Here is a 25,558-nt window from a genome sequence, read left to right on the forward strand (position 1 = left end):
ACAATATACAGATATTGCCTGGTATTAAACTCACATTCAAAATGAAATATTGCACAGTGAGGTGTGGGATTCATTCCTGAACAAAGTTATCATCATAACTTAATATCACTGCAGTGTGGTCTTCTGCATAGAATACTGGGTGATTCACTTCTGTAAAAGAAACAAAAGCATAAAAAAAAAAAACGTATTTTCAGAAAAAAGTAAAAAGCATATTTGCTTAAATAATTTCAGGAAGGTGTTTTTATAGTGTGTTCTACCTGTCTGTCCGCATCAGCTAGATCAAGTGTTCAGCCCTGAGGCTTTACTGTAACTTTTCAAATTGTACAGCAGGGAGCAGACACACCTTTGAGAAACATGCATGCATGTGACAGTTGAAGTTATAAAAGCATGCGAGGGGAGGGCAGAGGAGGAGGGGGCTGCACATCCAGAACTGGTTGTAGGTGTGGCAGGAGGAGGGTAAGACTAACACACGTGTGTCTTTGCCATAAATTATTTAATGCTCATCGGTTTATTCTGTTCAAACCACAAGCTGGCGCACACTGCGGCTTCCCTGCACTCATGGCTCGGCTCTCCCTTGCAGAAGTGGGCCTTCTGCTTCTGTTAGTGCTGGCCTTGGTGAGTATTCACCCTGAAGGTACTTATAAGTTTGGCTTTGACACATCAGGGCATGCTGCAGGCCATGCTAAAACATGTTGTTTCAGCAGAGTGATTTGTTCTTTAAGTGGACTAGATTGCAGTTCATTAATGACAGATAATGACACTCTGCTTTAATTGTTTTTAAAGGGCATGCAAGGGCTGTAAATCATGCACGTCAGAGAACATTTACAGCACTCAAATACTCCTAAAAAATAAAATGCTGCATCTCTGAATAATGTATTTGTAAACTGAAACAGTGGACAGTTTTATTATTATTATTATTTATCATCTCCGTCTGTGCTGAAACTACAGTGTGCGACGATCAGAGATTAATGCAGAGCTGCACGATTACTTCATGTCCACTTGTTTTATATAGGCTGCCTTAATGAGGCATGCTGCTATTCTGAGACATGTCTCAACAATAATGTGCTGGAAAGATTAAGAAATGTAGTCTGTCTGTCCAGCTTATGAAACCTACTGTAATACAGTGTTACATCTTGGGATGTACTGAACAGAGTTTAGCATCTATTTGTGTTCAAATACTTCATGCAAAATTCACAACAGTCACAGTAAAGTAAGATATCAAAATACTGGTCGGTGGTGTAAGAAAAGTGTGGGTACAGCATGTACTCAACTTTTGTTAGTGGGCTTTTGAGCTAATAAAGTGTCCTTTCATGCAGTCATAGCAGAACATCATGTTTTTTATTTTGCCCTTCAGAAAGAGATGCATGATGATGATGATGATGATTTAATTTAATTTCATCATTATTATTATTATCATTATTATTATTACATCTTTGTGAATAGACTGAGCCTCAGAGCAAGTTGCGTACTCTCAGCGGCCATGCTTGCACACGGCATGCTGTGTTTGACACACAAGTATGCATCATGATTGGGTGTGACAACCAAAAGTAAATATAAAAGGAATTATTCTTTTTCTTAAAGTGAATAGTTCAGATTTACACAGAATAGCTGTGATGATGAGAAAGTAGAACTAGAAAATGTTCAAATGTATGGCCTTTCCTGCGTCCCATATATATTGTACACAATGTACAAAACTTAGTTCATCAATCAATCGATATAAACAAACCAAAATATTGATTCAGGTGATTTTATATATATTTATATGTATCATTTGGTTTCAGTTGTGTAACGTAGGATATTGACCACATTTGATTGAAGACATGGTTTGTCAGTCTAATCATAGTCCATAGAGCTGGAAACTGTCATGCCCAGATTGTTTTTTGTTTTGTTTTGTTTTACATTCTTTTCTTTTCTTTTCTTTTCTTTTCTTTTCTTTTCTTTTCTTTTCTTTTCTTTTCTTTTCTTTTTTGTTTTGTTTTGTTTTGTCTTGTCTTTTGTTTTGTTTTGTTTTGTTTTGTCTTGTCTTTTGTTTTGTTTTGTTTTAATCTGATTAAAGGCGACCTTTTCTGAAGGGCATTCATATATACTGAAACCTCATAACACTGAAATTTCTGCTGACTTTTTAAGGATATTGGCTTTTCAGATTTGTGGCACACTTGATCCAACACAGAAGTTGATATGATTTGCTGTCTCTCATTTAGACTTGCTAGAGTCTCTTGTTAAGCTATTTTGGGTATTTTTAAAAGACACAATTCATTATGACAAATCATTATGTCAGAATTTCTGCAAAATTCTCAATGAAACTGACATTTCCGTTCTGTTTTCTCAGCTAGAGCTCAGAGTCACTCTCTTATTATTAATCGAAAGATTTTCATTACATTTATCAACAAGCTATTTTAATGCACCTGCGGGAAGATGTTTAGTGAAATAATTACTATGTTTAAAGGGGTGGAAATTGAAGCAATATTTAGTTTTTCTTTCATGACAGTGACAAAAGATTTACAACAACCATAAACATAAAGATACAAGTCTTTCAGGTTAAACGTGCCAGCAAATTTAAATACGCCATCCCATTTCAACAGTGAACAACTTGAACGTAAATAACCTCTCACGTGCCTTGAAGTTTGAGGATGAGAAGTCTAACACAGGTGTGAAAACTGTGCATTAAGTAACGTATGAAGTAGGCAGCCTGCTGTCCAGTATTCAGACATCTACTATTTAGGATATTTTTAAAAAGAGCATTTGTTTCCTCAATGGGGGCCCTCTGCACTGGGGGCTGTGATTGGCCCTGGCTGCATTGTCGCTGCCTCGTGGGTTGCTTCGACTGGGTTGGGGGGGGCTGCACTCCGCCTTCTTGGACTCCGTGTTGGTGTCCTGGTGGCCACGGTCTGTGATCAGTTCCCGGTGCAGACGGCTCCCTGCGCTATTGTTTCCTCACCTGGTTGCTCTGCGCTCTGCCACATGTTTTTATGTCTACATCATGACTGTGTTTGTGGGTGGGTGGGTGTGTGGGGGTGTGGGTGGCTGGGGGGTGGATGGGAGGGGCATTTCTTCTAACCATGTAAAGCACTTTGTGCCACATTTTTTGCATGAAAAGTGCTTTATAAATCAAGAATGATTGATTGATTGATGTAGAGAAAATATTTTCCGTGGAAAACAAAATCATCAGGTGCACTTGGTAAATAGTCTTTTTAGTCTGCTGGTGTTGTTTGAGTGTTAGAGACAGCATTGTTCTTGAAATGCTATTAACCGGTATTTAAAAATTGGAAAAATGGTCAAACAGTGATCTAAAATAGGAATTTATTTTGGATAATTTCTAACGTTGTTTTAAAATCTCCATATAACTCATCAGACAAAATGTGGACACTAAAACAAATAGGATAAATTGATAAAACAGTCAGCAACGTCTAACCTCATGCAGCTCTATTCTTTCATAATTCAGCGACTGAAATGTGACTGAGGTAAACAAATCAATGTAGGTGTTTTAAACAAACAAAAAAGCAATTCTGAGAAGAACAAATACTCAGCAGACATTTGGACTTGTCATAGAAGCACGCAGAAGAAGATGTGCATGTCATTTTATTATTTAAACTAGTGATTTTCCTACTGTCACATGTCAACATGTCTGCTGTGAAAAAGGCCTATACCCCACACCCTTCATGAATGCTTATTCATTTCTTATCTGATTCCAAAAAAACTTTATGCATTACAGTTCTATTATCACAATTTTCACCTAAAATCTTTTCTGTGTAGATGTGTGACCCTGCAAATGACTTCAACTAACCCTATTCAGAAAGTACCAACATAGAAATACCTGTAGTTCATTTGGCTAACTTTGTGTGGTTGTCCTGTTCAGAGTTTCTCCACGTAAAGAGGTTCACATGCTGCTTGGTATTATGGGTGGGAATGCACAAGTCAGGCTTCCACACTACCAGTTACATCCACATCCACATCACCCCACCCATGCAGTGTTAAATGAAGTAGCTAATAGAGGATTTGCTGCAAGGCTGAGCACATTGTGCTGGCCTATTATCCACTATCCACTGATTGCACCAATTTACTGCTGTTAAACTTCAGAGGGGTGTTGAACATGACAGCACCAGCAGCTCCAACAACAACAGCCACAGCTTCCAACATGATGCCAGTCTCTTGGTGATATCAGCAGACTTGCTGCCTGCCACACACACACACACACACACACACACACACACACACGCACAGTCACCACACACTCAAGGGCCCAACGCTTTCATTAAACAGTACTCCATGCTGGCACAGATGCATTGTTCATCTTCAAACGGTGTGAACAGGCACCAAATGCCAAACATTATTCACATTCAGTGCTGGTGTGCTCCCTGCTCATGTTCAGGAGCTGAGCCACACCTCAGACTCACCTCATTCTCTCTTCCGACACACACTCTTCAGCAAGATCACACAAACTTCCATGTACACTCATGATCACTCTCTGTAATGTGTGCTATTTTTGAGCCACTAATACTGTACATAATGTTTTTATAATAACTGGACCAGTGTTAGTCTATATACATCATGTGATTTCTAATATTAACTGTGAAATAAGAAATTTAAGTATATAAATACCAAAGTGTCATATCGACGCTGTTGCAAATAGTCTATATACTTTAGCATAATAGCGCCAATGCTTTCTACTTGTCTGTTCTTTTATAGTTCAAATACAGCGTATCTTCATACGACAGTTCGTATTTTTTCATTTATACGAAGTAGCACCCACGAATGCATTTACGTCTATGTGGAAAGTAATGTAATTAACATAAAGTCACAGAGGTTTAGAAAAAGAAATATGGTGGTGACATACCTCAAAATTACTCCAAGTTGACATGATTCTGAATACCAGTCTCTTGGGGAAAGTCCCATGTTTATTGACCACTTCCTTCTTTACTCCTGTCAACATATTGGCAACATGATCGCAGCCTTCCAAGTTACGTGGGTTACACATAAATTACTGGCTCATGATTACTTGAAACATGTAAGAATTTTGGTGTATTACTTTTCATAGGAAAACATATAAACAGTGCATGAGGACAGCATGATCAGTAACACCACAGCACGCATTACAATCCATAGGATTATTTTGTCAGTTAACTCGAATTCACTAATATTGATATAAAAGGGTTTGTTTTGTCTTTCAAGGAGCTACTAGTTTAGTTTCCCCTCTAGGAATATGTAAATGTCTTGCAGAGACAAGGCTGGTATTTGGTCCATAAAGTATACTTAGATTACCTAAACCATACAGCAGTCTCCGTCAAGGCAAACTCAAGTGTATGTCTGCTGTTTGCTCTTAGGTGCTCAGTGCTGAAGCAAGTGAGAAGAAGCTGAAGACACTTAGAAGGAAGAAGAGAGAGTGGATCCTTCCTCCTGCCAAGTTATCGGAGAACAAAGACTACACTCAAAAACCATCCATTGCCAAGGTAATTTCCCACAATGAATTAGTATTTGGTGGCACCATAATTTGTCAAGTAACCTGGCTAAGTGCCAGGATAGATAAGCTTCCAAGTTTTGAAAACACACCAAACAAAAAACTGGTTTCTGTCAGTGAATAAACCTGTTTCCACTTGTTGTTTGAGTCAGTTCCAGTCCTCTGCTGTACCACTATACATAAACTGGCCTGGGCTAACGGCTGATATACAGTATACTCCAAGAGAAGCGTTGTTTTAACTGTGTGAAAGTGCCAAACAAAACTCCTTTTAGACTGTTAACAACCAGCTCATTGTTTGTTTGTTCTTCACCTGACCCGATACGAAGCGGGGTAGAGCTGAACAAAGTGTACCATCAACATCCATTTTGTCAGAGTAAAAGGCCTGAGTGTGAGACATTTTAAATGTAATCTAGGTATTTAAATGTAATAGAGCTTTTTCACTAGCACTTTTAGCAGCACCAAATCAAACCATGCAGTTTAAATGTGTTGAGTTGCACCTGAGATAGATCACCTCCAGAGTTAGGTCAAAGCACGCTTGACCACCTCCAAGCAGGTTACTGTGACAGATACAGATAGGCTTTGTCATCATTCAGGGATGATTCATGCGTGTTGGCACCTTGACATGTTTTGGTGGAAAGTTCCGCCTTCCTCACTTGGTGGTGGTTGTGATGCGTCTTTATCTGTCAAGTCAGATCAGCCAATTCTGAGGAAGGCGAAACTTTCCGCCGAAATGTGTCAAGGTATGTAACATCCCAACACCTGTCTGAGATTAAAGAACAGCTAAAGTTATCGTTAACTCAAGACAAGAAGTCATCAGTTAAAGACACACCACCATTGTTGCAATACACGTTTGAAACAGTGAGGCGCTAGAGTGTGCTATCTGTTTGAATGCAATATACGATCTCAACACTAGATGGGAGAAATTCCTACACAGTGCACGTTGAATATACCAGAATGAAATTAAGGTTTAGCCCTCAGACCCATTATCTCATAATCTGTCCCTAAATTTATGTGGGCCAATGTTCCACCTTAATGTTATTGAGAGCCAAAGTCAAGACATCACATCCAGGTGAGCTGAGAAGATCAAAACCAGCTCTGGTTAGCTTGGTTTAGCAACAGGTTATAATGGATTCTTGTAATGTGTGCTGTTGCAAATGGCTGAAGAGGTTCTTATGGTGCCATTCAACATTAACCATGATACAGTAAAACATGTAACTTTAACCGAACACTACAATAGCAATAATCATAACAGTGTTTACAAGTCCTGGAATTATCTGTTTGTTTTGTTGTCAGATCCGCTCTGATAAAGACAAAAGTGAAAGGGTGGAGTATTATCTCTCTGGACCAGGAGCTGACAAACCACCCTTCAACCTCTTTGTGGTGAACCATGAAACTGGGTTTGTACGAATTACTGGTCTCCTGGACCGGGAGAAAAAAGCATTCTACAATGTAAGTCTTTCTTGGAATAACTTCCAGGCCTTGTACTGTACTACATGGACTGAAATCTGTTGTTAATGAGTTCTGCCTTGGGTATCCAAACCAAGCATGGGTTTAAACTGTCCAGTGAGAGGGTCTAGGTAGAGTTCTGTGACAAACTGTTGCTGCACACTAAGAAAACAGTTGTATTTCCTAGTCATATGATGTTTCGACTGATTTAAAGTTTGTTATAACTGTTTTGTTGTTTATAACTGACTTCAAGCCTCACACTGTATGCTATATGATGTTTGGCAACAGGTAAATTCCATTGTTATAATGGTTACTCATGTGAGTCAGTCACTTTACAACACTCCAGACCAAGATGTTTTCTCAAAAGCCCTTTTAGGCTTTTAGGTTTTTGAAATACTTTCAGCTTTGTGTCATTCAGATAATAATATGGTATGTGGAATTGCACTTGTATAGCTTCTTTCTTGTCTTCCAACCCCTCAAAGCACTTTTACACCACATGCTACTCAATATTCAAACATTCACACGCAACAACTGAACCATGCATTCACTGAACCTTACATTGCTCCTGATGGCCACAGCCATTCTCTGTGGGATGTGGCTAAAAGTTTAGGTATAAATCAAATAAAGGGACAATGAAAAAGTCAATAGTAAACCATCTGAGCTTGTCCCATCTCTTCATGTAATCCATGCAGCTAACAGGAAAGGCTAGATACATGGATGGGAATCAAGCAGAGGAAGACATCCCACTGAATGTCGTAGTCCTGGACGAGAATGACAACGCTCCTTATTTTGAGCTGCATACCGGCAATGTCACAGAGTCAAGCAAAAAAGGTATGGCCAAATTTTGTCTCCATTAACCTGCCAAAATAAGTGAAGGGTACAATCACAGTTTAGCTACATTAAACTCAATATGTGTTTGTTACCAGTCGTAACAGCATCAGGTCAGCTGGTGTGTGTGTGTGTGTGTGTGTGTGTGTGTGTGTGTGTGTGTGTGTGTGTGTGTGTGTGTGTGTGCGCTGAGAAGCTGATTTGAGTGCTTTGCCAAGTGTTCTGTGTCTGTCTGTGAAACTTTGCAGTCAGGGAACTTCACAGGTGTGTAGTTGAGATCAAAATGAGGGCCAGGTTCGAAGGTGGGTGTGGTTCAAAGAAGGGTGCCAGAAGCAGAGGGGTAGGATGAAGGGAGAGAGACATTAGTCATGAATATTTAATCTAGTAAAAAATTAAGGGGGATAGTCACACCACTGTCAGGCCAGCCTTCACATTTTGGCAAAAACTAAGTTATGGGTCATCTAAATTTTAGCTGATCAAATTGCCGCCATGGACAAGGTTGCATTTGGAAATGAACATATAAACTATTAACTGCTCAACTCCTCATGTATGATACAATTTAAATGCATGTAAGACTCACACAACATTCATAATAGATGAGTTTTATCAGATCTAAACACAGTCTGGATGTACTGTATGTGGTTACTCACTGTGAACAGGCCCTTTGAGCTTTGATGGCTTCTACTGAGATGGTTCTGTACTGTTGTGGTCCACTGCAGGAACCTTTATTATGCAGATCGTGGGGAAAGATGATGACCAAGAGGGAACAATTAATTCAGAGATCTCCTACAAAATTATCAGTCAGGTGCCAGAGAGTCCAGCTCGCATGTTCGATCTTGACAGCAAAACAGGCAAACTGTACGTCAAAGACGCCAGGCTGGACAGAGAGGTGAGCCACTCACTGCACATTAAACACAGGCCACATATGCTGCAGTCTTTTTGTTCTTCATAAAATATTTTTCAGAGCCATCTGACAGGGGAGATGAAAGACAGATAATACGTCTTGAATTCTCCCAGTCATTCAGTTTGATGTCAGTAAACTCTGCTCTCCCACCATTTGAACCATTCACAGCATCCAACCTATAGGAAAAATGAGTCAACCCACTCCCTTAATTTACGGTCTCCTCCATTAGATGACAGTCAGCTATCAGCTAATCACGCAACTAAAATTGTGGCATGATAAGAAAACTTACGACAGAGTAAAATTTTCTCTGAAATTCAACATTAAGGTAGAATCAATGACAGTTTTACAATAGCGCTATTTTGCCCTGAGCAGCTTTCTCACCCTGTAAAGATACTGTTGTTGAACTTAAGTGACTTTTGGCAACACCCACATAATACAATCACATTTCATCCAATAACAGAAGGATGTTTTGTTTTTTTTTTCTCCAACAGACTTGTGACTACTACAAACTGGTTGTACAGGGGGCTGATTTGCGAGGGGCAGCAGGGGGGCTGACGGGGACAGGAACTGTGGAGATCAAGGTGCTGGACATCAATGATAATAAACCCATTCTGGAAAAATCTGAGGTGAGGCATATGGCACATCCAGTACACACAGGAAATGGATGACAGGAGAAAGTGTTTTTCCCTTTATTCCCTTTTCTAATTTTTCATTAGCTCTTGTTAGTTTCTGGGTGTGTGGTACATCAAAAGAGCACCAGGGTGTTTGTTTAATAGATTCTTAGCACAGGTGGAACTACTAACATTGACCATGATTCTGTTCTATAATCAGTAATGGGTCCTAGAAATGGACCACCTTAATGGCATGTAGTCATCACTTATCTATACTATCAATTGCACTTTATTTGCTATGACGAGTCAAAATGTCTGCTATGAATAAGGTTTATTATTCAGACACTTTTGATGAGGGCAGAATCATAAGAGAGTTATCAATTGTGAAAGCTGGAATTCGAAAACGTGTGCGCTGTCTATTATCCACTCATCTGCATAGAGATGTTTATTTCAAACACCTTTCCTTAACCTTTGTTTCACTTCTGCCATGATGTTTCCTTTCCCTGTTTCAAACTGCTACCGCATTCACGCTGGGCATGTCCATGTCTGTGTCATGTCCTCTTCCTGTTGTCCATGCTAAAAAGTTCCCACCAAAGCAGGGCTCATGCATGCACTAATACAGTAGACTACTCAATGTGGACAGGAGGGCCCACCCAAAGCCAGCTGATGGGCAGCTTTGCCCTTCAAGGAGTAGAATAAGCTAAAATAAAGGGATACAATTAAATAAATTATATTATATAAAAAAGAAACACAGGATAAGAAATTGAGTATTCTATATGCAAAAATAAATATATATTCAAAAATATAAATAAATATATACAGAAATAAATGAACAAATAATTCTGAAAATGAATAAAATTCTTATCATTTTCATTTTATATTTTGTTATTTGTCTTTATATTTCCATATTTAGAGTCAATTTGTCTTTGTATTTCCCCATTTTTTTAATTAACTCACAAACACTCACGCACACAAAGACAGTGTCAAGGTTGGAAAAATACCCAACTGTCAGAACGCTGCTTGTGCTGGCTGTTGGAGCTTAATTAAGATAAAGGCCCTAAAGTTATTTTAATAACTTTGTAGCAAAACAAAGTCAGCAGGCTTTTATGTGGTGTACACACCTTTTCACTGCAGCGTACATGAAAAGATTCTGTCTCAGTTTATAATGGGAGCATCATGTCGTCTTACATTGGTGCCACCACTGTTTTTTCCCCACCCCACTTCAAAGTGTTTGCTAAATGATTGTTAAAATCACTTTTTTTAATTAACAGTAAAACATATATTTTAATACATGTTTCTTTCTGTGATTCAGTGTGTGTTGCTGTGAAACCAACAAGTTTGGACAAGAGCCTGTCAGCATGAACTGATGTGAAAGAGCGATATCTCCATGTGGAACTGCTTCAAATATTTGAGAATGAAAGTTTTAACTGGGAATAACATATATATCAAAAATCAAACCTCAAAGGTCCATTAGGCTGTCTGAGCTTTCAACTGCCTCTCAAGATCATTGTTCAGCAAATAAGGCTGTGGGTTACACATGGGGAGAGATCATAACCAATATCTGGCCTCCTTAAACTTTCTCCCCCTGCCTCCTGGTCAATGGCATCTTCAGAGTGAATGCTGTTGATGGTTTTGGTTAGGTGTTTAGAAACCGCTGATGTCATCTGTTTCTAGTGTTGAGTTGTGCACAGAAAAGACCAGAACTGACGCAAACTCAGAAGTGGCCTAAAGACTTTAATATTTTAGCACATGAACAGTTTTCACTATAGACTACATATTTTGAATCATGTTCTGTTTGCAGTACAAGGGCTCAGTGGATGAAAATGTTGCTGACGTAATCGTGATGAGAATCAAAGCTCTGGATGCAGACCTTGAACCCACAGACAACTGGAAGACTGTCTTTAAAATTGTCAAAGGAAATGAGGATAATCGCTTCGCCATTGAGACAGATGAAAAAACCAATGAAGGCATCCTTAAGTTGGTCAAGGTATTTATGTGACTCTAAATATTATATTTTCTTATGATCTTTTTAATTTACTGTAACTTTTGTTGGGTCCCTCACATTTGTTTACCACTTACTATCTCTTATTGTCTTCTTACTGTCCAAACAGCCATTGGATTTTGAAGAAGTCCAGAAACTTGCGCTTGGCCTGTCCATTGAGAATGTAGCTCCTTTTGTGGAGGGTGGTGCTGTGGAGATGGATGTGGACGTCCAAGTTGGAGAGGGTGGTCCTGTGGCTACCGGTGCTGGAGTCGGAGCTGGAGCTGATGCCGATGCAGGGGTAAACATAGGAGTAAATTTGGATACGGGTGTAGGCGTGGGCGGAGATGCTGGAGCTGAAACAGGGGTAGGGTTAGGGTTGGATACAGGACTTACGCCTGGAGTCAGGCCTGGACCGGGTGTTGGAACTAAGCCGGGCGTCAAACCAGGAACAAAACCAAAGCAAGATGCACCTGAAAAAACCTATCCCATTCTGATATCAGTGAATAATATGCCAGAGGGTCCAGCGTTCAGACCTGACACCAAGATTGTTCCTGTATCAGAAGATCCAAATGAATTACCCAAGGATGGTGTGCTCACATCGTTCCCTGCTATCGATCCAGACACAGGAAAACAAGCTGAAGACGTCAGGTTAGTCAAGCTGCAGTTAACAGAAGAGCAGTCTACAGCCAAGCTAGGAGCAGTGAAGCTGCTCTTAGGCACTGATAGTTGACGTACTGATTGTAATGTTGACCATGTTCACCATCTCAGTTTAGCATGCTATGCTAATATTTATTGACTAGCACTAAACAAAAAGTACAGCTGAGGCTGGTGGGAATGTCATTTGGTGTGCAGGTGTTACAAAGGTATATATTTGGGTTTAAACCAAAGTATTGGATATACTGACATTCTGACCTGATGATGATGATGATGATGATGACCCACTAGCACAGACGGTATAAAAGAAGTAGACGTAGCGACACAGTGACATTGCTCATTGGTTTATTGACTATCATTCTGAGGCCTCAAGTTTGGCATTGTGGCAGTCACCATCTTGGTTTTCCGGAACCAAATGTGACCATATTTGGTCAAGAGGGTACAGCTGACTGCCACATTGTCAGTAATGCATTGCAACACCTCTATTCTGATTGACAGGTTGCCATGGTACACCCCCACACCCCAATGCATACCCTGCGTTGTTGTCTCAGTGTAGTTGGGACCATAATTTACAAAATGAACATTGTACTGTATTAAAGAAGACTTGAAACTAGTGATTGAGCCTATAAACTCATGATGTTGGATCATTTTTCATTCAGACACCTTCTTCCAACCAGTGGAGTCACCCCTGGTGGCCATTAGAAAGAATGTAGGTTAAAGGCACTTCCAAATGGCTAAACATTTCAGAGCCAGAGGCTACATCCACTTCTTATGTTTTTAAGACATTTCACTCAAAACTATGGCAATTCAGGGGTTCACCAGAGTTAGAGAGAGAAAAATGTCTCAACCAAATTGCATGAAACTTTATTTAATAGTTGCTATGATATGTTGGTGTGGACCAAAGTGTTTAACCAACCTTCTGATGTTGCCATACCTAGAGTTATGCCAGCGGTGTGGCAAAATGGAAACAATGAAATATTGAAAGGAAAAGTTCAACAATTTGGAAAATATGTTAATTATTATTATAATTATTATTATTCTCACAACATTATGAGATCAAACAAAAATCCATCTTTTCGGGCCTCAAGTAATGCGTTGCTGTTCGATCCACTGGGGCTCGGATTAATTAGCGTCTTATAAGGAACTACTGGCAGTTACACGCATGGTGTAGGTGTGAGTGATGACACAAGAGGCAACTGTTTCTTCAGAAAACCACAACAGCGGCTCCTAAACGGGTTAGTGTAGATGCTACGGTAGTAGGCCTACCAGTTATATCAGAGCTGGAGAGTATTTCTTCATTGTAAGAGGAGCTAAAAATGGCACTGAGGGTGGTTTCTCAATGGAAAAGATGCTTTCGTTCTTCCCCGAGCTGGCTGGTGATAGACAGATGGCTCATCCGCCTTCAATCACCTGCCACATATTTTTTGAAAGTGCCTGCCCTTTTCGTGAACAGTTTCCATTGAAGGCTTCTCAGATGGTTCCGTGTAACAAATCATTTTGCACGTCAGGTTACTAAATATGTACTTTGAGCCAGGAAGTGGATAGCTTAGGGTAGACAGTGGCAAGAGGGAAACAACTATATTTTTGGTAGGTGTATTTTTTAACTTTGGATGGAGGCAGGGGAGCTGTTTCGCCCTGTTTCAGCCAATCATTTCTTGGCTTAGGCTACAAACTTAGACACGAGAGTCTTGCTTAACTTTTTTCACCAAATGTTGAACTGTTACTTTAACCAAATCACTACTGCAATTAAAAAGGTTTTGTTCCCTTTCTTGCATATTTGTTACCCTCCAGTTATGCCAAAGCCCACGATCCTGACAACTGGCTTACCATCGATGAAGAAACAGCTGAGATTAAACTCAACAAGGCACCAGATAGAGAGTCACCATTCTTGGTGAATGGCACCTACGTTGCCAAGATTCTGGCCATAACCAAAGGTAATCCCCTTCATGCTTTATAAGCCTGTAAGATTATCATCAACGAGAAGGCTTCATTTCAGGCATCTTGATACATTCTGTTTTAGCCTGCTCTGCCCTCCCTACAGAAAACAGTTTTTGAATGTAAGCTCAAGACTTATATTAGAATCATTCATTTTGTGTAAAGCTACAGCAAGAAATGGATGTTCACTACTGGCCTGACCTTTATGCTACAGAGTGGTTAATGGTGTTGTGTCCTTGCAGTCTGTGTGCTCATTGACTTTCTAACTGCTGTCATCCTCAGACGTGCCATCAAAGACAGCCACGGGAACAATAGCCATTCAAGTCAATGACTTCAATGACCACTGTCCCACCCTGACCACCTCCCGCACCAGTCTGTGCTCTGATTCAAAAACTGTGTATGTTACTGGCATCGATGAGGATGTTAGTCCCAATGCTGCTCCATTTAAATTCACAATCATCCCTGATGGGACACGAGGCAAATGGGACGTAAAAACCATCAATGGTGAGAAATGTGGTTCTTAGATACTATTCGCTTTCTTTCTAGTTGTGATTGTTTTGATAAGTTCTTTTTTAGCAAGAGCTTGCCAAAGTGTAATTGATCAAGGTATATAATGGAAATTATTCAGTTAAGTGCTGTAAAACTCAAGTACACCATGATAAGGTGTGAAGCTAAAAATAGTGTAGCCATTTTCTAATTCAGATATTCAAATTCAGAGGAATATTTTCTTAAGTACAATTATGTCCATGCCTTAAATCAGAGTCTAAATAAGAAGATTTGTGAATGTCCAGAATTTAAAGAACAAATGAGGGATATTTGGCCCTGATTTTTAATTGTGTTGTATTGTTTTAATATCCGGTGTGTGGGATATGCATTGGCAGAAATAGAACATAATATAATAAGTATGTTTTCTTTAGTGTATAATTGCCTGAAAATAAGAATCATTGTGTTTTTGTTACCTCAGGATGAACCATTTATATCTACCTCTTCTTCAGAGATTGGCATGTTGCACCTCAATGTTTCTACGGCAGCCCAGAACAGACAAATCAAACACTGGCTGTAGATAGGGCCATTCACGTTTTCGTCTCCACCACCATAGTTATGAGAGCACTGGAAAAACACTGATTTTTTTCATGTGAAACTGTTTTATTTGGTGTTTTTACTGGTTTTAATCATCAGGGCTATTTGTTTGTAGGTTTTGTTTAATTAAGATAAGATAAGAGAAGATTAACTTTATTGTCCCACGTGGGGGAAATTTGTCTTGGGCTGTAAGAGGTGACCGTTACCGCTCACATGAAGACTTGACAAGAACACATAGCTTACATAAGGACTGAGTTTTTTCTACAAAACTCAATTTAGCTTAAAACCTGACACACAAATCTAAAATAAAAACTACAATCTACCTGATGTGCCTGTAATGGTAGCACAAATTAGTAGATATATTAGTATTGCAATAGTATCAATAGTATAATAGTAACTAGCAGTAGTATCACAGTACTACTCGTGTTACTACTAAAGTCATGATAGTAATAATGACAATACAGTGTGAGTTTGACAGTCCTCTTTCCTTTATTGTCTCTAGACACGAGTGCCGCTCTTCACTCTCATGAGATGCTGTGGCCCGGCGAATATAAGCTTCAGGTGGAAGTGACGGATGCTAAGGGTCTGTCTTGTGCGGCCAGTGAACCTTTTACTGTGGAAGTTTGTGACTGTGTGGAAAAAGAGGGCTGCGGTGCAAGGACAGCCAGACTAGGAACTCCTTCATCTGAGCTCTCTGCCTCAGCCATTGGCTTGCTGCTAATGGCATTGTGCTTGCTGCTGCGTGAGTTGAGCTTTAACAAACTTTGTAGTACACATTATTACCACATCATCCACATCATTACTACCACTATGTTTTTAACTGATTAATTTCTGAGGTGTAGCTGCTGACCAACTCAAACATTGCTTAGGTGATACTGCATATCCAATATGCTGTGAATATCACAGACATCTTTGCATCGGGCAAGTAATAACAGGTGTTCAGTGGAAGAGGCAACAAAGAGGCTAGATACTTTACCTTAATAAACATTCATGACAGTTTTGATTGAATTCAGCAAAGCATTATTCCATTTGTGCATAATGTTTAAACATAGTGCTGGTTAGCTAAACTATTGTGTACTGCATTACAGCATTACTTAGAAAAGCAACTGACATCATGATTTACACATATGAGGAAGATAGAACATCAGTGATGGTGTTGTATTGAACTGAATTATGTTAAAATCATGCTTCTAATAAGTATGGCTTCAAAAAAAGCCGTAGTATTGAGTAATCACTTCACTGACGCAACATAAATTTAATACTAAAAGTTTCTCAAAAGTTGGATTTATTCTCTGCACTGCTGTATAAAATCACATTGCTAATATTTAATATTGATATTGCTCTTAATATTTTTCTTCTCTCCGCAGTCATTCCTCTTCTCCTGCTGTTCTGTCAGTGCGGAGGAGCAGACACCATCTTTCCTGACCAATTCAGTGATATACCATTTGACGCCAAAGAACACCTCATATCTTATCACACTGAAGGAAGAGGCGAGGATAAGGTTGGTCAATATTTTTGTCTCCCTTTTACAGGAAGAAAAAAATAAGTTATCTTAGTTTACCAAAAGACAGAACCAGATATTATGCTAGTATTACTTAAAATAATACTATTATTGAGAAACTAAAGCGCAACATAGAGGGGAAAGGTGGTAGAAGTCCATATGGTGGGTCACTGGGAAATCATAAGGGCTACTCATGTCGCCAGTCATTTAAATTAGGTCCACATAAGGACAAAAAGTAAGATTCAATCTGTCTAAACCCATTCTAAAAAGTGCTTTGTCATTTTGTTTTTAGTTGGACACCACTCACTGATTTTAGAGTCAAAGCCATACAAAAATGTGTTGAGAGGTAACATTTAATTCTTTCATTCTTTTTCTAGGAAGTTCCGCTCCAAAGTGTCCCTATCATGATGAGTACCCAAAAGAAGGTTGAGGCTGCTGCAGCAGCAGCAAACTTCAACTCCGCTGCTTCTAAAATCACAGAGACTCATCAGACCAGTGCATTCTATGAGTCTGTGCAGCAGTTTCAGGACATCAGACAAAGTTTGATGGAGGTGGACAATGCCTATGGGTTTTCAAGGGGATCATTCAACAACAGCAGTGCTGTGTATGGCAGGCCAACACTTGGTATCCAACGCTCGACAACAGCTCTGTATGAGGATATAGCCTTACCTGATGCTTTCCTCAATGCATACTACTCGCAGGTACTGTGTTAGCTTTGCATGCAACTGTTTTTTCCACTAGATCTTTTACATACACATGCTCAGAGTTTTTGACACCAGTGTTTGTGCTGTTTCTTTGCCCTAAACAGAAAGCAGATTGTGTTGTGCCAGTGAAGGACAGTCTTTTGGATTATGGCTTTGAGGGCCAGGGCTCCCCTACTGGCTCAGTGGGCTGCTGCAGCCTCTTAGAGTCTGACAACGACCTGCAGTTCCTCAATGACCTTGGATCAAAGTTCAAGACCCTGGCTGAGATCTGTTCCCCTCCTACACCAACACCGAAGCCCTCCCTGACACACAAAGTAACAGGTGGTGTCAAAGCCTCAGTTGATATTGTTGAACCAGTTGTGAGGCCCAAAATTGAACACAATGTTGAGACAAGGCATACCGATATAAAGACAGAGAAAGTCATGTCGTCTACTAACATCTCCAAATCATCTGTCAGTACCGTGAGCACTGCCCCGCAATCCATGACACTTCCTCGCACTAACGTTACTAACATCAGTCAGTCTTCTAACATCAGTCAGTCTAACATCAGTCATTCTGCTACTCTGCCCCGTCAAGCTCAGACAGTCATACTACAGCGGCAGCCAGTTTACTACACCACCAGCCCTGTTCTACAGCCTATGCACTATGTAGTTCAACCACAGCTTCAGAACACCGTACTGCTGGCTAATGGGGCCCAGGGAGTAAATGTACCAGGCTTTTATGTTGTCAGTGGGCCCCAGAATCCTTCTTCTGGACTTGTAATCAGTGGACCCCCACGCTCTCCTTCTGGGCTAGTTATTCAGGGCACTGGAAGCCCCAAAAGCCCTGCCAGCCCCGCCAGTCCAGTAAGCCCCACCCTGTTGCTACCTGGTAGCCCAGGTGTGTCTCAGGGCACAGTCCCTGCGAAGGGCTGGAAAATGGAAGGGCCAAATCCTGACGGTAGTTACATGTTAGTTATGGATAAAAGCAGTCCAGGTGAGGCAGAGGGGGTGGACCCAGGCTCATCTCAGGGCACTTTGCCCAGAGGTGCTATCCTGGTAAAAGAGGCTGCTCCCCCTCAGGGGGTGTTAGGCCCAGCAGCCCAGGGCAGTGTGTATGGCATTCTGCCAGGACACACTGTTGTTAAAAATGGGGGTGTTGTTGCAGTTAACAGCAATTTGGGGCAAACATGGGTTAGGCAGCCAGGGCAGATGGGGTTAAGGCCAGTCAATATTTTGGGAGTTGGTGCTGGGAAGCCGAGAATGGGACACGTGGTGACAGCAAAGCCAGAAGGCAGACATACTGGAATATGGCCACCTGGGATTAATTCAGTTGGGATTAGGCAGATCAGTGTAAACCAGTCCCAAGGAATACCGCCTATGGAGCAAACAAGGGATCCCAGTGGTATTTCAAAAGGATATAGAATAGAATCACCAAAGGAGGACAAGACCACTAGTGTTGTAAATACCGTCATTACCACAGACATAATTACTGCTGAAGTTGTTAAAACTAATCAATCTCCAAAGGAAGAGGTTATGACAAAAAAACTGTTTATGGATGACAGTGATCCAACTCAGAACACCCGTACTGATACAGTTGAAGAACAGCAAGATGTGATCAGTAAAGCATCAGAGCACGACCCAGCACTAAATGATGAGGAGCCAAGTGAGGTGGTCCAAGAGTATCAAACACAAACATCAGAAAAATCTTCAATTGCAGATCTTGAAGAAGACATTGTTAAATCATTACCCGGGTCAGATGTACTGCAGACATCATTTGAGCAGTCTGATACAGTGGTAGAGAAACTAGGAGATACAAAAGATGAAATTGTGCCCGATCAGTTGAATAAAATCACAGAAGCTCCAACAAACACATTTACAGATGTTGAAAGTCAAACAGCAGAAGCCAATGACCCTCAACAGAACATAGAGGAAGAAGCTGAGGCTCCACAAGCAGGACAGCAGGAAAATCTTGGTCCCGCTGAAGGTTATTCCAAGGAAGATGTATTTATGGTCACAGAAATGTCCTCCACAGAGGCTTTGCAATGTGGATCAGATGTCTCTGATTTAGGTAATACAGATGTAAAGGATGGAGAGACATCAGCATTTCATCAAGGAGAGGAAGCCACTTCTACATCAGACCACCTCAAAATTGTAGATGATCAAATACATGATAGCACAGAAGAAAATGTGTGCAGCCAGGAAGCAGCACCTCTGAAAGAGGAAGAAGTGGAAGAAGAAGGAGAACCCGTTCAGCTCAGCACAGTTGCAGCTCCAGAAGTCAGGAGTGCTGAAGTTGAGTCAGAATCTCAATCAAATCAAGTCTCAGAGGATCAAAGTGACAGGGACCTGGAGCAAGATGTCAGTCCAGCAGAGGAAGTTGTTTCAGTCTTAGAAACAAATCAGGTCGTTGCCACCTCTGATAGTATCCAGGCAGAAGAGATTATGGAGGAAAGAACAACTGTCACCAGTGATACACATGAGAATGTTAAGGCTAAGCAGGATCAAATGTTAGATTCTGATGTGGAGCTTGATACTGTGGATGCTCAACCGTTAGCAACTGCTCCAAATGAGATTTCAATGGACACTTTAATTGTGTCTGAAGAGAGGTCCATTCCTGATCAGGAAGCAATGCCAGAACTAGAGGTAGATCGTAGTGAAGGGTTTCAGATAGGTGAAGGTCATGCACAAAGAGATATCGTTGATGCTGAAGCAAGAACATCATTGCAAACTGGGAGCATCATTTTAGCCAACCAAGAAGAAGGAGATCTGGGCGATTCAAATTTGATATCCGCATCAGAGGAAATTACCACTCAAGTACAAGCAGAGGGCTCTACTGTGCCAACCATTTCAACATTAGAGCAGCATCAGCAGATAGCAGAAGATAAAGATGATGATGATGATCAACAGCATATAACGTCAGAATCGGGAGAAGACAAGGATCAAGTCAGTGCAGATACAGACAGTGTAAGTGATGGAGATAAAGAAGGGAGTATTGTGGAGGAAGGAGTCTCACAGCAAAGTTTCAGCACCTCTGATGACCACGATGAAGACATTGAAAGACAAGATGGATTGAGCACAAGTTCTCAATTGGAGGAAAATTTCATCTCAGATGACAACACCAGTAATGATGAGAAAGATGAAGATGCTGTGGAGGAAACTATGTCACCGGTACAGCAAAATATAAGCTCTTCAGATGACCAAGATGAAAAGAGTGCAAAAGAGGATGCATCAAGCACTAGTTCTCAAGTTGACGATACAGTAATGTCAGATGATAACATAAATGGTCCAGAAAAAGAGGAGGGAGAGACTCTGGAGGATGTGACATTACCTATACAACAAAATGTTAGCATCACACACTACCAAGATGAAGAGATTGAAGGAGAAGATGTATCAGGAAGTTCTTTATTGGAGGATCAGCTTGTCGCAGGTGATGATATAGATACTGTTGAGACAGAGGATCATATTGCGGAGAAAGTGACATCACCCATACAGCCCCTTCTCAGCATCACGAATGATCAAGATGAAGAGATTGGAAGAGTAGATGCAGGACATGCGACTTCCACAGTGGAGGATCAGCTCATCTCAGAAGATAACACAGGAGACGGAGCGCAAGAGGTGTCACCTGTAGAGCAAACCACGTTGAGCTCAGATGAAGACAGTGAAAGAGAATGTGCATCCCACACAGTATCTCAAGTGGAGACAAAACTAATCTCAGATGTTGATGGAGAGAAAGAGGAGATAGAGGCTCCATCCATACATCAAAACATTTGCATTTCAGGTGACCAAGATGAAGACAGTGAAGAAGAAGGTGCACCAGGCACAAGTTCTCACATACGGGAAGAAGGCATCAAGTCTTACCAGCTTTCAGAGGAGGAATCTCAGCCATTAGACACTGAATGTCTATCAGCAATGTCGAAGGTGACTGATACTCAAGAAATGCCTAGTGAAATTACTACACATCAAGTAAGGCAAGGCTTAGTCTCTTCTCAGACAGGTGAGATACCTCTGGATATTGCTGAGAGGCACATATTGGTGAGGGATGCTAACATGGAGGGTTTGGATGATGTGGTCACATCTTCAGGGGAACTGATATCATCCAGGGTGGCAACAGGACAGGTTTATACGTCCAGTGAAGATGAAGGGGTCAGTGGTAGCATATTGGCATCAGGACAGAGTGCCAGTGGAGATCTCACTTTGGAAAAAGGCAATGTAGAGGCCACCTTTGACCCAGAAATTAGAGCGGTGTTAGATGGAAGTACAACTCATGCATCTGGTCAGGTATTACCAGTATCTTCTTCAGAGATTGAAGTGGTGGGCAAGACCATATCTTCGATGTTGGAAACAGACCCAGGCTCTGCAGATATAGGAACTGCAAGTTTTATTGCAACAAATGAGGTAGCTGACGAAGCTGGTGACCTTGTTCAGAATGAGAGTGTGCACATAACTGGAGAAGCAGCAGAAATAGGCCCAAATACTGTGGGAAATGCTGCTTTGATAGATGTTGAGTCAAAAGCTTCCGATTACATGCATGGGGCTGAGGCAAGTGGGGCTGAAGTGAGTCCTGTTCAAACAGTCATTAGCCAAACTCAGAACAAATTCAGAAGGAGTAAAAAGGACTCCAGCAAGAAACCTCGAAGTCCAAAAAGCCCCTCTGGAAAGTGTAAGCAACAGTGATTGCTTTCAGTTTGAAGCCGCATGAACAACTATACAGTTACCCATAGCGTTAAATGTGGAAGTGGTATGCTCCCAGTTGAATTGGCAACTTTCTGCATCAAAGAAGGTTTTGTGAAAGTAAATTTTCCAAAAATGGCAAGAGGGCTGTTTTACCTAGAAGATATTGCACCGGCAATATGTGAGGCTTCTGTTTAGACCTTTATCTTGTATGTACTGGATGCACTGATTGCTGAGCTGATTGATCAGTAAGGCCTTTACATCAGATGACTGCTTTGTGTTGCAGTGTTGACACTGTGTGGGGCAGACAGGCAGAGAGAAACGCAAGTCACATGTGAAGGGCAACACACACTCAAAACACTCACCCCATATGTAAGTTATCTATAATCTCAGACATCCTGACCTAGACAGATTGAGCCACAGCAACCAGCAATAATTTAAGTCAGTGGAGCAGGATACCACTCTGCTGTAGTTCCCACTGTTGATGTGTGTCAAAGTTGCAGGAAAGCACCAGTTTGTCACAGTATCTCCTTGGACTGGTGCAATTCAGCTCCTGTACCTTGAATCTGCGACCAGTGTTTTGCACATGAGGGTTTTGTGCCACTAACTTTCCAGAGTCAAACTATGGACTAAGCATACTGAACACCCCAAATAACACAAAGAGCTTCTGAACATCAATGCCCAGGGATCATTAAGTTAAAGCTGGCTGACTGCACCCACAACTTTTATGTCAAACAGGTCTGTTGATACTGTACTCCACAGGACATGGACCGCGGAACGCATCTGAACAAGGGGGGGCCATAATTTCAAGCCACGCGGAGGGGGTGGGGGGGCATATGCATTGAAACAGACAATATTACTGATGTATTAAATAACGTTGTGGAGCACTTTTTTTATTCCAACGCCACACAGTCACATCTACAGTACATGCATGAACATGAACACATGCTTGCTCAGATTAACCCCTCTGATCCCACTCTAACATTCACACACAACAGGCCAAGCCTATTTACACGTAAACACACAGATGAAACTATAGCAAACAACAAAGTACATCCAGTCCACAACCACGACCAAAACTCATCTTGCTGCCTTGAATCTAAATCAACATCATATTCATTATCATCACAAGTCAGCACTCATATCAGACTGATGTGCAGAGCCGCGCACACACACACACACCCACACCCAACAACAAAACAAGCGCAGCTGCGCAGTTACCGAAAAGTAACCAGTACGCTGAATTTCTGACCATTATCGCCCACAAACCGCAATGTGTATGTCCACTCCCGCCCACTCCCGCAAAACTTGCACAATAATAGAAATGCATTGATTTTGTGTCTTCTCCCGTCCCGCAGGAGAAATTATCATTTTATAAGCTATTAATAAAGAGATTCATGGGGTTATTTGTTTCGTTTCCCTGGTCTGCATGTCTTTTTACACACTGGCCAAGAATAGCGCTCCTATTTCGTTGTTTCATTTAGTTTTTAAAAAAATAAAGGCTGTTTCATATTCTATTCTCCTCCCCTGTATTTATTTATTTTCCTACCTTTATGTAATCACGCAGTGATTGAGGTTAAGGCAAGCCCGACGCCAGGATGAAGTTACCGAGGGGGCGGTTAAAAATTACGAGGGGGCAAATCTTTATTATGCAACACAGGTTCACAGTGAGTTATAAAGAGCACGCAGACGTGCGTAATAGTCGCGCGTAATGACAGCTCGTCGCCAGTGAAACACAATAAACTGCACGTCTTCTTTCATGTTTGTCTCATGACAGATGTAGCTGACAGACAGACAGACAGACAGGTGGAGCAAGCGGCAAATTGGTATGAAAGCTGGTTCAGGGCATATTCGTCCATTTATGAATAAATATGGAGTGGAAACGCTCATGCATGTGCACCAAGTTCCTGTGTTGACGTCCTGTTGCTAGGCTACATCTTCTTCTTCTTCTTCTTCTTTTTCTTCTTCTTTTACTGTTTAATGGGGACCCGCGGGACCCGGTGGGACCCAATTCCAATGCAGCCGTCTATGTCAGAGTACAAAAGTTACCCGGGCCATGGCCCCCCTGGCCCCCCCAGTTCCGCGGTCAATGCCACAGGATACCAAACAGACAAGAGTGGCAGAGGACCGAACAAAGCTGAGTTCAGCACACAGAAAATTTCTCAACAGCAGAATATCTTTTGGGTGGTCAGGGTTATTCCACAGTCTTCTTTAGTGAGAGTAGTTATATTTTTTCATTAGAGCGAGCTTATGTAACTTTTGCTAAACAGCGGACCTCTTTGACAACAAGTGACAATTACAGGAAAAGGGTAAATGCTAAATCACCACATCCTGTAGAGTAACAGCAGTATAAGTAAACAAGAGGCTCAAAGTCATTGAACTGACTCAGTGATGTCGATTACGCAGCAGTATCTTATGTCTGCTGACATAGGATAACCTGATCCACTGTAACCTGCTGGTCAAACCAGACCAAGAAAGGCTATAACAGCAAAATCCCTGAGTGTGTTCAAGTGAGCAGCAATGCATCTTATCATTATGATTTCAACTTCTGATTTGCAAGAGAGTGAAGATGTCATCTCTGGTTTCAAAATGTCTCTGGTCTTACTTTCAAGGACCAATCACAAATTTAGGACCACGTACATTTTGGGTAAATTCTCATGTTTCGTGTGTTGTAAATTCATTAATAATTGAGTCATAATTAACAATGTAATTGTTTTGCAGTTTTGACTGCAAACATCTCTGATGAAAAAATAGCTTTTACATAATCTGAAAATATTTAGAAATTCATTAGAGCTGTTGTCTGTCATAAAAGATCTGTCAAGTTCCAATAATGTGTTAAGAATTTTGGTGTTGGGTTAACCCTTTTGTTTACAATTATGTGCATGTTGAGCCTTAAATATATTAAGGGTGGAGTCTGCAATTCTGGAGAACTGACATTTGAATTCAATGCCAAAGCAAATACACCCCTCCCGTCAGCACTCCTTCAGAAGCAAGGTAATATCTCCAGTGTTATTGATGTGTCATTACGATGGGCAAGGACGTGAAAATGGCAGAGTAGCCAGCATAGTGTTGTGTAGCTTGGTCCGAGCCACAAAGTTTTCTTCACATTAACAGAGCTAGTGCTATATATGAACACTGCATTTTTTTTTTCAGCACACACAGAATGGACAGATAGTGGACCGTGACGAGATATTCACTGCATTTGATAAAAAGTGTATTCGAATTACAGACTGCACCTTTAATGCATAACTTTTTTTTTATTATATAACTATGTTTGTGCTTGAGGCCTCTCTTCTTCCTTGCCCTAAGCTGAAATGTAACACGTTTAAATGGTTGAAACATGCTGGATTTGCAATGGTATAAAATTGAATTTCCTCTCAGGGGGATTAATAAAGTATATAAAATAAACGAATAGAAAAAAATATATATCTGTCTGCACCTGCATGTGGGAACAAGTGTGTTAAAGAAGTAGTATGGTCATTTTATCTTCTTTTCAGTGGAAATATTACTCATACTTTATTCAAGAGAAATCACTTTTTTTTTTAATTAAAATACAATTTGGAACTGCTGAATATTGTCATTATTTCCTTTCACTTGGTCAATCTGACATACAGTACACTGTGTATTGTGTACATAGGTATGCTCTTTGTTTAGTGCTGCAAGAGTTTGTTTCATTTTCTTTAGTTTTCCTTTCAAAGCCGATATGATGAAGGAGTGGTGTACAGGTCTTAGAAGGTAGAAATTGAACTGAGTGCTCTCAGAGCAGAATGTTTATCTTGGAAGTGAGTCAGTTTCTTTGTTGCA

The 25,558-nt window shown here is 40.8% G+C and overlaps 1 protein-coding gene across 1 annotated transcript; it reads left to right on the forward strand.

Moving 5' to 3' along the window:
• Positions 1–541: 541 nt before the first annotated feature.
• Positions 542–25,326, forward strand: LOC125895478 (uncharacterized). Its single transcript, XM_049587346.1, has 14 exons — positions 542–615; positions 5,322–5,447; positions 6,749–6,904; positions 7,594–7,732; positions 8,449–8,618; positions 9,125–9,259; positions 11,046–11,231; positions 11,356–11,876; positions 13,674–13,816; positions 14,100–14,321; positions 15,400–15,639; positions 16,265–16,398; positions 16,776–17,099; positions 17,207–25,326. Exons 1-14 carry the CDS (start codon positions 559–561, stop codon positions 21,755–21,757), a joined length of 7,104 nt encoding a protein of 2,367 aa, XP_049443303.1. The 5' UTR covers positions 542–558; the 3' UTR covers positions 21,758–25,326.
• Positions 25,327–25,558: the final 232 nt, after the last annotated feature.

This window comes from Epinephelus fuscoguttatus, linkage group LG10 (genome assembly GCF_011397635.1).
Source record: "Epinephelus fuscoguttatus linkage group LG10, E.fuscoguttatus.final_Chr_v1".
Taxonomy (NCBI): Eukaryota; Metazoa; Chordata; class Actinopteri; order Perciformes; family Serranidae; genus Epinephelus; species Epinephelus fuscoguttatus.

Coding starts and splice junctions, on each gene's coding strand:
- LOC125895478 (XM_049587346.1), top strand. CDS start 559: ATGGCTCGGCTCTCCCTTGCAGAAGTGGGCCTTCTGCTTCTGTTAGTG. Junction 6,905..7,593: donor AGAAAAAAGCATTCTACAAT/GTAAGTCTTTCT, acceptor TAATCCATGCAG/CTAACAGGAAAGGCTAGATA. Junction 8,619..9,124: donor ACGCCAGGCTGGACAGAGAG/GTGAGCCACTCA, acceptor TTTCTCCAACAG/ACTTGTGACTACTACAAACT.